We start from the raw sequence: 14,426 nt of genomic DNA on the forward strand, positions 1-14,426 counted from the left end.
GCAATTCTATAAACGCAGAGTCACCCCACCGAAATGCGGATCTGGGTCAAGTTTATCTCACTGTTTTGATTCCCTACTTTCAAGCTGGTAATTTCAGCATGTCAAATAACTCTGCACATCTCTAATTAAAAACGTAAAACTCCGTTTGATTTTTACCACGGCTCACCTTGCACGAATTGCGCAGAGCAGGTAAGCGAGGGAGAGCTGGGGCTTCCTACCGAGGTGGTAAAGTTTATCCACGAGGAGACGAGTGATAAATCAGGACCGCYGCCAGCGGCTGGGGTTGCAGCAGCACGGCGTGGTTTGGGGGTCACCGCAGGAGGCCTCCGCATCGCCGTGCCCTGCGCCACCGCCTCGGCCGTCACCCCGCCACCGAGGCGGTGGGGATGAGGCAGCGCCGGGACACGGGCCCTCGGCTGGGGGTGACTTCAGCGCTTGTTTGGGGCCCGGAGGGGGGTCTCCGAGGAAACACATGGTGGGGGGGAGCCCTGAGGGGGTGGGAAAGGCCAGGGGAGGGGGGGAAGAGCCCTGAGGCGATGAGGCGAGGGGGGAAGCGCCCTGAGGCGAGGGGAGAACCCTGAGGTGAGGGGGCGCTACGGGGCGGCCCGGGCGCGGGCGCAGGGGCGGCGGTTCCGTACGGGGGCTCCCGCCGAGGCGCCGCGGTGTGTGGGGGCCCTGAGGTGCGGGAGCCGTTGCGGGGCCGCCTGGGCGGTGGCAGGGGACGGCGGCTCCCGCCGAGGCTGCGGCGGCCAAGACGGGACTCCGAGGTRAGGGAGCGGCGGGCGGAGGCTCCGCACGGAAACTCCCGCCGAGGCGGCGGCGGCGCGGGCGGGGCCTTGAGGCACCTGCGGCGCCGGCGCCGCCAGTCCCCGGCGGGGCGCGGGCGGCGCGTGCCCGCCCCGGGGCGCCCCGCGCGCCGCCAGCGCTGAGGGAGCCGCGTCCCCGCTCCATGGAGGCGGCCAACGGGGCTCTGCCCGACGGCCGGGCGGGGGGCTCCCGCCGCGGCGCCGCCCCGTCGGGCAAGAAGGAAGTGAAGATCGTGATCGTCGGGGACGGCGGCTGCGGGAAGACGTCGCTGCTCATGGTGTACGCGAAGGGCTCCTTCCCCGAGGTGAGCCCGCGGCGCCTCCGGGCTGGGCTGACGGCTTTTCTAGCGCTTTATTTATTTATTTACTCAKAGGGCGTTTTCTTTCCCTTTTTCTTTTTTTTAGGGCTTTGGGGGCTTTTTCTTCCCTCCCTCCCCAAAAGGCGCTGAAATCCCCACGCTGTAATTCGTGGCCGGGAGAGAAGCCCTGGGCTTTCCTCTAGCACCAACGTTTAAGGAGGAGGGGGAAAGAATAAAAGAGTTTAAAGGCTAGGAGCAGGAATAGGTGAAATCCTGCARGCGCAGGGTGAGCTTGGAAGGGACGAAACGCAGAGCTGCGAGACAGGTGTCTGCGGCCCCGCTCCTTTGGCCACCGSGGTGAAGCGCCTTGAGGTCACCCGAGCAGAGAGGCCCTCGTGGTATCAGGGTTGCACAAGCAGTACCGTTCAGTAACTGGAATTATTTTTCCTGTGTTTACAGCAATACGCACCATCTGTCTTTGAGAAGTATACTACCAGTATTACAGTGGGCAGCAAAGAAGTCATCCTGAATTTGTATGATACCGCAGGTAAATGATTTTTTTTCAGATACTTATAATTTTTCCAGTTTCCAAAATAGCAAATAGCTACAGCCAGTTTCTCTGAGACTGGACTGGGGGACTAGCTTGAGACTGAATCAAACATAGTGCCAGGATTTTCTTGTGATATGAGCAGTGATGTAATTTCAGAGAGAAAAGCAGAAACTGCCTTCACCTGTGTAAAATGCCATTCCTGTGAATATGCTAAATCAGTGTTTTTATTCCAAAAGATTTTGCTATGTCAACTTAAAACAGTTTGATTGCAAAACTGGATGTGTTTTGATACTGTTTTTCTGTTAGCACGCTTCTGGCCCAGTATTACAGTTGAAACTATTAGAGATTTAAACACAACTTTAAAATAGGACAACAACTATTATCAATTTAATGCATGAATATGCCTTCTGGGGAAAAAATAGTCACTAGTCTAATGGGTTTGCAATTCTAGCCGTGGATTTGTTCTTTATCCTAACAATGTAGTTTATTAGGTAAATCATGTTAATACCTTCAGATATGTATGCTATTCAAAATCTAGTTCCCAGATGCACAGTGTAATATAATCAACTGAGAAAATACTTTAATCTCCTGCCATGTGTGATCAAATAGTAAAGGAAAAAAAACAGACTAGTTTGTGTGCAAAATAAAAAGACCATAGTTTTAAAAGCTACTTGAAAATGCTGGTAACTTGTTTGGGTTCCTTTCAGAAACTTGTGAAATGACTTTTGTTCAACTTCATTCACAGTTTTTATTGTATTACTGAAACATAGTTGTCCAGCTGCATTTCTCAACAAACCCTAAAATTGACATGCACTCCATTACAGCTCAGTGTAAATCGTGTTTGTTTCAGTTCAAGTCCATGGAGTTGTCTCAAATTTATACCAATATAAATAAGCGTGTGGTTCATACTCATTCCTAATAGTAATAAAACACACTTATCTTCATACATACTGTATATAGTATCTGAGGAGATTGAATTCACTTTTATATTAAAGAATATTTAAAATTATAGCTAATTTTTACTGCAATATAGTAAGATTCTGGGCACCCAAATCTGCTAATATTTTTTTCTGTTTCTGATGTTACCTTTTCCTTTCTTGACTCCAGTGATTTGGATAATCTAACTTCTGCCAAATGGCAAGGCTTCTGTGTTTGCTTTAAGTGAAGGTGAATTGTAGTTTGAGCAACTAAACAGGCATTGGCACAAAGACCTTGCCACAGTGTGCTCATCGAACAAGCTTAACATTTGTTCGCTGTCAGTGCGGGATTTTAGGTTGTCATATAGTTCTTGATATTTGGCTGGCTCTCATTTAAAAACACTATGGTAGTGCTTCCAACTCTTGCCTTTGGAGGCTCTTCCAGCTGGATTCAGGAAAGGCTGTTGGTAGGATGAAGCTCGGCGTTGCAACACTAAACTCTTAGGGCATGTAGCCTTGTGAGCAAAGGCTGCAAGCCTGACCTGGGGTCAGGTGCCCGACTCTTTGCATCTACAGTTGGGTTCAGCTCTGCATGAGATTTACAGTCACCAGCAGCTTGGAGAACTCTCTGAACCCAGTACTGATGCCTTGTCTCACCTGTTTAGGYATGTAACTCAGCAGAAAGCATCTGCCCCTCTGCATTGAGTTCACAGCTACAAAGCACCTCCCTGTTGAAGAAAGGGGCAGGAGTTATTTTGTCTCTCTCTCAAGACATTTCAGGAAGTGGAGATGCCACTGTTGCATAGTTGAAAGAGCAACTCATGGTTCTCTAGTGCCAAGAAAGGGAGATGTTGCTTTCTTGGTTAAGGCATTTGCCTAGGAGGAGGAAAGACTTGAGTTTTGGTCCTGCCCCAAAAGTTGCTCACCTAGCTGCTTGTTTCACGCTTGGTAATTCAAGCAGCATTTCACCTTCTTCCTGAACCTGGAAGCTAGGCTAGAGGAAGAAGTCTTCTGAGCACACATGTTTTTAATCCCATCCTGTTTTTAATAAAATAAAACTGATGCTGATTTGCTTAAGGCTAGGACCAGGAATTATTCTGTCTCTAAATTCAAACAGTGCAGTGGAAGACAGTAAGGGGGACATCCTGTTCAGCAGCAGAGAGCTTCTGTCCTTCTATTGCCTCAGTCTGGAGGGGGAGATGCAGTAAGTGTTTCACTGCGCTGACTTGCTGCAGTTGTATCATACAACGAAGGCTCATTAGATTACTCTCAGCTGGGTGATGCTCTGGGAAATGCTGTATATAGCAGCARTGATGGCTTAAAGAGGAGAACAAGCAAGCATACAACAGCTTACTAATAGTGCAGTGGTTTAGCAGCACAGCATATTGGCTGTATTTCATGAATTTTCTTCTGAGTTACTGAATTGCTTGAGTTCTTGCTTTTCTATAAAAATCTAAGATAGCTTTACCTTTCTATATTGTTTCTCGGTCTGAAAAGTCCCCAAATCATTCATATTGTCCTAAAACCATTAAAGTGAGATGAAAAAGAAATAAAAGTATTCTGAGGTGAATGAGTCCAGCTAATGGTCATGCAGCAGTGTGGAGGAGGAGAAAACAAGTGTGTTCTTCTGAAAACCATCACTGGATCTTCATCATCCACCACAGGAAAAAAAAAACAAACAAAAAAAAAAAACAAAAAAAAACAAGAAAACACAGTATGTTTAGGATCTTGCCAAAAGCTAGAGTAAACAGAGTTGCATGTACTTCAGTATCGTGGGAAGGTATGGGACAGGTTCAGCTCTGTGGCTGGTAAACCTGTAGTTTGATGGGAATCTTTGTACTCCGTCATCATGTTTGAGACTTTGAGCTTTGTCCTGCTTGCTTAGGGAGGAAACAAACACGGTGACTACAGAATCAAGTATTTCAAGCTGTTGAAGTTTTTTTTTTTTTTTTTTTTTTTTTTCTTGGCAAGTGCTTTGGTAACAATTGAAGTTAATGAACTAATCTAAAATATGCTAGAATAACAGCTCTTTAAGAGACTTGTATTATGCTGCTGTAATCTTCCTCAGAGACACCTCTTGCTGTTGCAGGAAGTTGGGGCTAAAAATACGCAATCTGTAAAGACTTTGCAATATCAATTATCTTGTCTGCAAACTGCAGCTGCTTATTCAATTAAAAATTTCCATTTCTCACTGCACTTGAAAGAGACAAAGGAATTGTGAGGTAAATTAACTTTGTAATTGTTTACATACTAAAGGAACAGTCTAATAATGTTGATGCTTTAGCTGCAATTCACACATGAGGCTTAACTTCTGCTAGGTGCAAGACTTTCTCAGAACAAAAAAAAAATAGATGGGGAAGGCTGGGGAGGCCTAATCATTGCAGGCACTCGCCCTGGCTGGGAGGAAACACACTTGAAGCCTCCAGCAGGGTCCTTCAGGTCCAGAACAACAGCTGCACTACAGTGTGAGTGAGACCTTAAGAGAAATTTAAAAGGAGCTATATGCAAGAGTAATTTTTTCATAACTTTGAAAGAGAGAGGGAGGGCCTGAGGAAAAAAAATACTCATTTTTTAACTGAAACATGCCCTTGCCCCTCTCACCTCCCAAATGTCCTCTTCTACTAGTTTTATTCCTACCAGGAAGAAAGCAAGTTTCACAAATTTTTCTAAACAGTAGCACAAAAGCTTAGCTGCCAAGCTAGCAACCGTGGTATCCTCTAGAGTCTGTAGAAGAACAGACTAAAGAGAACTTAGTGCATTTTCTTGCATCTGTATGGGCTCTCCACTACATAGTTATATGTTGGTTTTAAATACTGAGTGTACAGTATTTAGGACAACCTATATAGGAAGTGGTTGGCTGGTCTGGACTAGGTGACAGGACATTACAGTCTTCCACCAACTGCCAGGACAGAAGGCAACGGACAGTGCTACTGTAAGTTAGAGAGCAGCACTTGCTGGGAGACTCTTAGACTGCCTCTGGTTAGTTTTGAATATGCTGTTTACGCTCTCTTGTGAATGGCAGTCTTGTAGAACGTTTGTCCACATGCAAAAGCATTTAGTTACAAACAGGTTTAGAATTGTTTTTTTAAAAAAGTGATTATTTTAGATTTTTTTCCCCCCTGAGATACACAGGGAAAAACTTTTAAAGACAGAGAATGGTTTATTCTGTAACAAGATAAATTTGTGGAACTTTGTGATCAGTTATTAACCAGAAACATAGCAGGATTGCATCTGTAAATTGCTTGATCTCTCTTTGCTTTTKCTGGAAGGGCACAGACACAGCTCTGCCAGGTAGACTGCTTTTCTTTGGGAAAATTAGAAGCAAAGATTAGCCACTAGACTGACTKCAGCAACTTGTCAGTGAGCATACTGAACATCCCTGGCCCCAAGCATGCCTTAGGTAGCATCTGTTCAAACAGGAGATTTCTTAATAAACCAGAAATCATGACTGGTTTCTTACCTTCTCTCTGCTGTGGATGGGTGAAGATTGGCTCAACATCTTCATTGCCACCACTCCACTGTTTTCAGATGTCTTGGCTACAGGCTCCCTACACATCATCTGTACAAGTGACCCTTCAGAACGGGCTCTGGGCCTGCTCTTCTCCTTCCTGATGTAATTCCATCCAGCACTATCACCTTCTCTGTAAGGATTAATCGCATTGAAAGTCATTTCTGTACTTTAACAGGTTTTCAAGAACAAAGATCAGATGTATCCATGTGCTGGAGGAGGCTGCCACTCCCCTCTCCCCCCCTTTAAAGACATGTTTCCACAGCTCGGAGAGGTCCATTGGGTTGTTGCCTCTGGCCTTTCCCTACCTTGATGCTGTGTCAGGCCTGTGGGCATTCTTTTGTAACTTTATGATGTGATATTTTACGTGTTATAACGCACGTATTTATACAACACTGGTCAGTCCTATGGGGTTTGCCTTCGGCCTGGTCCTGTGCACTGGAAGATGGGACCTGCAGCTCCCAGTACTTCAGTATCCCTTCATGTCCACCTTAGGCCTTCACACAGTTAAGAGAACTGCCAGAAACACCACCTATGATCAGGAGTACAAGACAGAGAAAAAAGCCATTAATTAATTAGGTCTGGAAGGAGGATGTTCCCCGTTGCCTCTAGAGAAGCGTGAAAAACTGGACAAACCCTGGTTCCCTAGATTGAGTAGGGCAAGGCAACAGTTATCCTTCAATCTGCTAAATGGAGAGACAGATGCCTGCACAAGAGCTCAGAGGCCGTGCATGAAGCAGTGCCGTGGTGGGAAGACTTTACCATCTGCCTGGTGACCTGGAGTGCCTGAGGAGATTTAAATGTCCCCACACAGCTGTTGTCCCCACACTGCAGTTAGCTGGTGTAGAGGGTGTGGGTCCTCTACAGCCTGAGCACTGAACTGGCTGATGCTTCCTCTGGTGGAGGTTTGCTGGAGGGAAGAGGAAGAGCAGAGGCAAACATGCATGTGAAATAGAGACCTGTGGTTTCACTTCTTCCTGCTCTCCTCAGTCATCGCTTGAGGTCCCACCCCTTCTTCAGGCTCAAGTGCAGTGACAGTGATGTGGGTGTGTGATCTTTGCAAAGAATTAGGGAATTTCAGGTGAATTCAGCTGGACAGGGAAAGTCTCAAAAAAGAAAAAGCACCATGGTCTCTTATGCTGCAGTGAACTGAGAGAAGCAGCCAGAGGAGAGTTACAGGTATGCTCAGACATAGGTGTTTATTTGCCCCGTTCTTTTGCAGGATACTTTTTAACTGGGGAAAGAAAACAAGAAGTGCTTGAAGGAACACACTCAAGGGTTTTGCATATACATTCAGTAACCACTTAGGTTCAGCCCTGGTCCTTCATTTTAAAACTCTTCTAGTAGAAGACCTAAATCTGTGCCAAATAAATTCTGACCACAGACCAAGCAACTTGACAGAAAAAAAGTCTCCCAGGCACTTTTTTGCATTTCATCAGCAGTACTTAAGGAGAGGCTGTGAAAGAAAATGTTTTTAGTAAAATTACTGAAAGAGAGCTGTTGATGTTCAAACACTTACAGCTTGATCTGGGTCCTGTTACACCCACAAAAACTGAAGAACTGTAGTCTAAACTCTTAAAGAATAGCTTCCTCTCCAAGTGGAAGCTGCAATTATCTCACCACAGTACAAGTTAAACAACATACTATCTAACCTTGCCACTGTGGTTTCTGCGTTTTACCTTGTCCTGTGCTCTGTATTTGGCAGTTCAAACATGAACGAAGAATGAAACATTTGCATTTTACAGAGCAGTGCTTTCTCATGCATTTATTTTCTCGGTTTACTTCAAAATCTTAACTGCAAAGCAACTGTTTTGAAGATGAAGGTGCAGTCCACTGGGGCAATCATATCTGTATTTTTTGGCTTATGGTATAGCACATCTGTGTCACATAGACACTTCTGTCATCCTACCCAGGAGAGCACGGTTGTAGCAGTGTGTTCTGACTTCAGGCAAGCTAGTGTGGGTTATTCAAATAGGACACTCCTTTGCCTCGCAATTTGCCAGCAGTAACTTGGAGGATTTGATGACTTGATTTTACATGCTACCTTTTTAGCAGCTCAGAGGCATGAATTGAAAGGGAAAAACATATCCAGCACATAGTACTGGGGAAATAAGTAGGGGAAAAAAAGTTTGGCACCTGATACGTTTAATGTATTCAGAGGATTATCTCAACAACAAAACAGTAAATCAGTTGCAAACAAGTAGGTGGATTTGGGAGAATAAGAAGGGCTAAACAGTACAGTCTTTTCTGTGAATGTTTATACAACATGCGTAATTTTGTCAATTGTCTATTATTTTTGGATTAAGCCTTGAGGGATCAATCCTCCTTTGTTCTGCATGTCTCCCGTGGAACATGTTGCTCTTGTGGGAGCTCAAATACAGTGAGTGGTTCAAACTTTAAATTCATTTTTTACAAACATTTCAGGCAAACTAAATAATGGGTTATCCAGTAGGGATTGCCTTGTAATAATCCATCTCTCAATCCATGGTTTAAAATAAGAGGGATGACAAAGTAGTGCAGAGAGTTACTGGGCATCTTCAGAAGTAACTTAAGACAAGCATGTTGGCTAGAGCAGTGAGTATGTGACTTAGAACAGAGCTGGGTACCAAGCTAAGGAATAGTTGGTATAAAGTTGTAGCATGTTTACATGCTACTTCATCTGATTTGCCAATGCAAGTGTTTAAGATGTGTAACTTCTGTAGGGCAGGCAGCTGGCACACTCACAGCCCAGTGTACATAGTATGGTGATCAGGTGAAGGACTAAAATTTCTGATTCTCATTTTGGAAATACAACGGGTCACAGAGACATACCTGATTCCCAGGGCAGGATTCAAGTGGTAAATAGATCTTCTACTCTGTTTAAATAGTGGTTTCTTCCTTAATAATGTCTCTGAAAAACATCTCAAAAAGATCTTGTTTTCTGATCTACCAACTATCTCTGGCAGATACTGGGTTTCTTGAACTTGCCCTCTCAAAAGCAAGACACCTTCAGAGCCCAGCATTGCGATGACTGCTAAGTCATATGTACAGCAAGCAGAGGGGAAGAGTGCAGGATTGAACCAAATTAGCTTCTTGTTGTCTGATCATGTGCTACAGTATTGCTAATCAGAAAATGCCATGCTTTTCCGGAATTCAGCAGCAGCCCTAAGACYTGCTGAGAAGTCCTGCTTCAAAGATCGGCTAAGGCTGGTTCATGTTGCTGTGTGTCTTGTAAAATCAGCTGCTTGCTGCTAGTAAAATGTGGGCACAGAGGGTGCAGGTGCTGAAGGAACAGCATGCTAACCACTGCTTCCTCTCAGGGCTAGGAAATGCAAGGCTACTACTTAGCCTTCTTACTTCAGCATTTGTGCCCAGCAGATACAGTGTTTTTTCTCTTCACAAAATGCAGGCGCAAATGCATCTAGGGGAACGGAGCCACGGCCAAACTGCAAACGTTTTAATCAATGACTATCAAATTCCTCTTGTTGATTTTGCTTGTGAACAGCCACTCAGCAATTAGCGATTAAAACTGCTTCTAAATACTTAATAGCTGGACAAAACATCCTTTTTCAATAAAACTTTCTAAGGATATGTTTTATATTCAAAAGCATCAGCTTTGTCACTGAAAAGGAATCTCCTGCATTTAAGGGAGGGAATTTTACAAAAATGGAAATATTTCAGTCTATGCAATTAGAGTAACTCCTATGCTTGATGCCAAGTGTGTATCTTTACATGATCCTATTATATTGTCTGGTAAAGATGGATTTCTTTTATCCAAAGCATTCTGTGTTTCAGGGCAGGAGGACTACGATCGGCTACGACCTCTTTCTTACCAGAACACAAACGTAGTGTTAATTTGTTATGATGTCATGAATCCCACTAGCTATGATAATGTAATAGTTAAGGTAAGAGGCTTTCGTAACTGCTTCAGACTTGGATGAATTAAATATGCCAAATGTATGACAAGATGTCAGATCCCCAAAGCTGATGGCGTTTAGTAGTCCTGTGCCCAAGGCTTATAAATGCACAGACCACTCATCATGCACTGAACTACAGGTCACAGTCCTTACACTTGGGACTTACCTCTCAAAGGCTCACAGGTGCTCAGAACGGGGGTTGGCTCTGCAGAACACTGAAAGAATCACAAACCAAGCATGAATTCACTGTTTCATCCATAGCAGTACCACACAACCAAGACTACATACAAATATTTGTAAGTTTAAGTCTATTCCATCATATACATATTCAGATATATTTAAGAGATACATAGGCACCCAGTGTCTGTAACAGGATTTCTGCTGAGCCCTTGTAATGCTCCAAAGCAGAACTTAGGGTTCCTGTTTTGTTTTGCTGATGCTGTATACAAGTCTTGGTCCAGATCCTGCTCTTTAGCTGTTTAAAATCAGAAGAACACCTCTGAAGTCGCATGTAAGCAAGGCCTTTGTCATAGTGGCATACACTGCCTATGCTTTTATAAAGCAACTGACTTCTGGTAGGACTTTTGAATGTTTCTGTAAAGAGCACATTTTGTGCCCTAAGACTAGAATAAGGACTTTATTATACACTGCARTTTCAGAGTTTCAAAGTGATGACTGTTTCTTGACATTATTGTTTTGATTTCTGGAAAAAAAAAAAGAAAAACAAACACGTAAAAGTTGTTTTCCTGCTATCAGTGGTATCCTGAAGTGAGTCACTTCTGCCGTGGTGCCCCTCTCGTACTGATCGGCTGCAAGACAGACCTTCGGAAAGACAAAGAACAGTTGCGTAAGCTCCGGGCCTCTCAGCAGGAGCCCATTACTTACAACCAGGTAAATAAAAGTGCATTTAAAGTGTCATCTTCTGTGTAAGAGATGAAGCATACTTATTTCAGTGGCATCATTGCTAACAAGCTGCAACCACAAATACTCCAATTTCTGGTGAACACAATGTCTAGATTATGAATTATTGATGATCAGCATTAACAGGGGTTTCTGTAAGCCCTTTTCGAAAGAGGCCAGATCACTGGCCATTTTTTGTACCAAAGTAAAGAGGAATTTGATGAGCTTTTTGCCCATCTTGGGGTATCTGAAAGAACRCTACTAAGCCTCGTATCACAACTAAGGTTTTCTTTCCAGCCTAAGGGGAACAGCAAGCGTTGGTCATTTCTGTGTCTCTTAGAGGCTCATTACATCTCATTTGTTTCTTTCACAGCTGGGCTATTACTGTTACGAATCTGTAGGCCTCAACAAGTTTGTCAGACTCCTTCCATAATTCTTGTTACARTGCATTGCTCCCATCACTGATACTTTGATCAAGGTTGTAGAAAAAAGACTGGAGACACTAGGATACATGTTATTGTATTAAAATATTGACTGTTCTAGAAAAAAAATGTTTTGCAAACCATATTTTAAAAATAAATCCTTTCAAGGACAATAGCAAAAAYATTTGTAAGGTTTCTCTAGCATAAGAAACCTTTCTATGAAATTTCTAATCTAAAATAATGAGATACTGCATATTATCAAGTATTTTCAATTTAAGCATTACCAAGCACTGAGCCTCACAACTAGAATTACATGACAGGCATAGCTGTCCTAAGTACAGGAGCAACATTAGTCAACAGTGGAACAGCTCACATGTCACGCAAGACCTTTCTGCTCTGGTCTTCCACCTCCCTGCTKTTTTACTTTTACTACAAAGTCATCCTTCACCTCTCATCGCAGTGTGTCTGAGCTGTTCTAGACACAAGTCTGGGAAACAAGGTTAACTGCACTAAGACCTTGAATGAATCACATTTTTCTACACCATGAAAAGGAACTGCTACTGCCTGACCAGTAAACCATGCAAGGACTTCTGCGTTTTCTTCTTTATGCACAGGAGATGCTTGTCTTGCTGCTTCATGAACATCTGCAGATTGTCTCGTTTGCATTAATAACGCCCTTCCTCTCCCTTGCATTTGAAATACAGGGCAAGTGACATCCTCTGGCAAGTCCGCTGAGGCCTCACATCTGGCACTGTTACTGCCTCAGATTATGGCCTTATTCCCCCTCCAGCCCCCAAGCAGCTCATCACACAAATGTTCACAAGAGAGGGGAACTCATCGGCATAAGCCTGAAGGAGAGGCTAACACTTGYGGCAGTCAGCAGCACACATGCTTTTTTAATTCTATTGCCCATATGATATACAGTCTTGGTCTCCTGTGCAAGTCCTCCCACTTCATTCCTCCTCACACGCACCTTGAACACACAGTACTTCAATTTTCTGAAGTTGATGGCATCTTGAGTCACACARCACAATGCTTCTGACGCTAGGCACAGAGGAGCTGAACAGTAGCTTGCAAATGACTAGGAGGAGACATTTTTTGCTTAAATATGTTGAAGAAAAATCCCCCTGTAGAAGTCTGAGTGCTCAAGTGACCCCACTCCCAGGGCTTATAATGAATAAATGCAGAGTTTGTGAGTTGTGGGTTGCAGACCTTAAAAACATGCCAAAATGTGATCACAAGCTCTCAAAACTGGAGGCTGACTGCATGACTATAAAAGGATCACAAACAAAGTAAGAAATCACTGTGTTTTGTCTGCAGTGATTTCACACAACCAAGATTGCATGCAAGTGCTCTAGATTCTAGGCTGCTTCCATCACATGCATTCGGGTATGGTTTAGACACATGCAGGCACCCGTTTGTGTTAGTATTTCTGCTGAGCCCCTGTGATGCTCCAAAGCAGAAGTTAAAGGTTCCTGTAGTAGCACAAGCAAAACAAAGATGGATGTTGGACCAGATTCTGATCTTGTACATAACATTCACTGCTGAAGCTCGCAAACTCCAGAAGGTAACATCGCATACTAATTACGTTCAGGGCCATGTGATGAAAAARTACCATAGTTGGATATCTTAATTCTCACTTGATCTCTTACAGCATTTCTTTTAAAGGAACTTAACACTGCAAATATTTCTATGCTATCAGCAATCTGCAGCTTAGAGCCTCTAATACACTGAACTCCTGGGCCAGCTTCTAGATCCRTTTAAGGGGGGGAGGCAATTTCTTTACCAGTGGCTCATAATTTATTACCAGTACCACTTATGCCTTAGCACTAGATCGGAAGCAGCAGCTTCTTTCTTTTCCATCTCACCTTCCTTCCCCTCCTAAACTTCAGGTTTACATTTTTTCTTTCCTTTTATTCTTTCCAGGGCGAAACAGCTTGTCAGCAGATTAATGCAGAAGTTTATCTGGAATGCTCAGCAAAATGTCGTGAAAACATAGAAAATGTTTTTAAAGAAGCAACAACCATTGCACTAAATGCCATGAAAAAAGCCAAACGCCAAAAGAAACGGACAGTCTGCTCAGTGCTATGATCTGGACTGCAAATGAGCATTGCAGCCAAATGATTCACATTTTAGCAACAGTACAACTTTAAATACCTCCCCCCCATTCCAAGTTTTTGTTCCTGCAGTGATGTTTAAGTTTTAACTTCTTAAAATTTTTGCACTTTTATTGAACTTCTCACAAWCTTTTCAAAGCTTTTTATCTAAGTTAACTGATGGTGCATACCTTTGTCCATCTGGCTTTTGCTCTTAACCATAAAACAACCACCAATGAGTTCTGAGATCCACTGTAAACTGCAATGAACAGTGACTGCTACTATCTTAATTTAATTAGCTTTTTTCCTTCTGGAAATTAGTTGTGGTACGTTTTAGCTACAGTTTATTGCCTTAGCTAACTAAATTTAAGCAGAAAAGCTAGAAAGGCCACTCCTCTCAGAAGAACTGATGTTAGAGCAGCACATTAAAAGAGGACAGGAATTCTTTTTGAAAAGATTAATATAGAACCTAATTTACTCAGTGGCAGTGAACTGAGTTAGCCTCAAGCTGTCCCCTAGACTGCACAGGCAAAGYGTCCGCTCCTTTTTCATTGCACCAGTGTTGCAGAGCTGCTCCTTTAGAGGACTCCTTGCAAGGCCTGCTGCCATAAGAGAAAGTGTTACTCATCACTGTATATATATCAGTTGCTCCAATTCAGAAATGAGTATCACGGGAAATATTTAATCTACAGCACTGAAAGTTAGAAACATTTGAAGCAGGTACTCTGTGCAATATAAAGTCAGTTTTACAATAAAATCCTGCAATTTATTTAATACATGACAGATGCACATATGGGTGCATGCTAGGGGCAGAGAAATACTTAGCTGGACAACTCCTGTTCATAGCTGAAGAAAGTCTCTATTACTGTAAAATAAATTCTCCCTGTGCGATGGTGTCTGTTGTCTGTTGAAGGACATTGGTTTCTCCCACTGAACAGCCTAACACCTGTGCTTCAAATCTCAGTTCTTTTGCACAGAGTCATACAGCAAGATCTCAGATTTCAGGAGCAATTGCTAGTTTGTAGCCATCAT

At 43.4% G+C, this 14,426-nt stretch overlaps 1 protein-coding gene across 1 annotated transcript; it reads left to right on the forward strand.

The window, feature by feature from the left end:
• The first annotated feature begins 888 nt into the window (after positions 1–888).
• On the forward strand, positions 889–13,514 carry RHOF (ras homolog family member F, filopodia associated). The gene is made up of 5 exons (XM_085311656.1): positions 889–1,111; positions 1,565–1,652; positions 9,855–9,964; positions 10,733–10,867; positions 13,225–13,514. The coding sequence occupies exons 1-5, from the start codon at positions 950–952 to the stop codon at positions 13,387–13,389; spliced, it is 660 nt and encodes a 219-aa protein (XP_085167782.1). The 5' UTR covers positions 889–949; the 3' UTR covers positions 13,390–13,514.
• Positions 13,515–14,426: the final 912 nt, after the last annotated feature.

This window comes from Rhea americana, unplaced genomic scaffold, assembly GCF_003343005.1.
Source record: "Rhea americana isolate MKP2758 unplaced genomic scaffold, rheAme1 scaffold_346, whole genome shotgun sequence".
In the NCBI taxonomy this organism is placed as follows: domain Eukaryota; kingdom Metazoa; phylum Chordata; class Aves; order Rheiformes; family Rheidae; genus Rhea; species Rhea americana.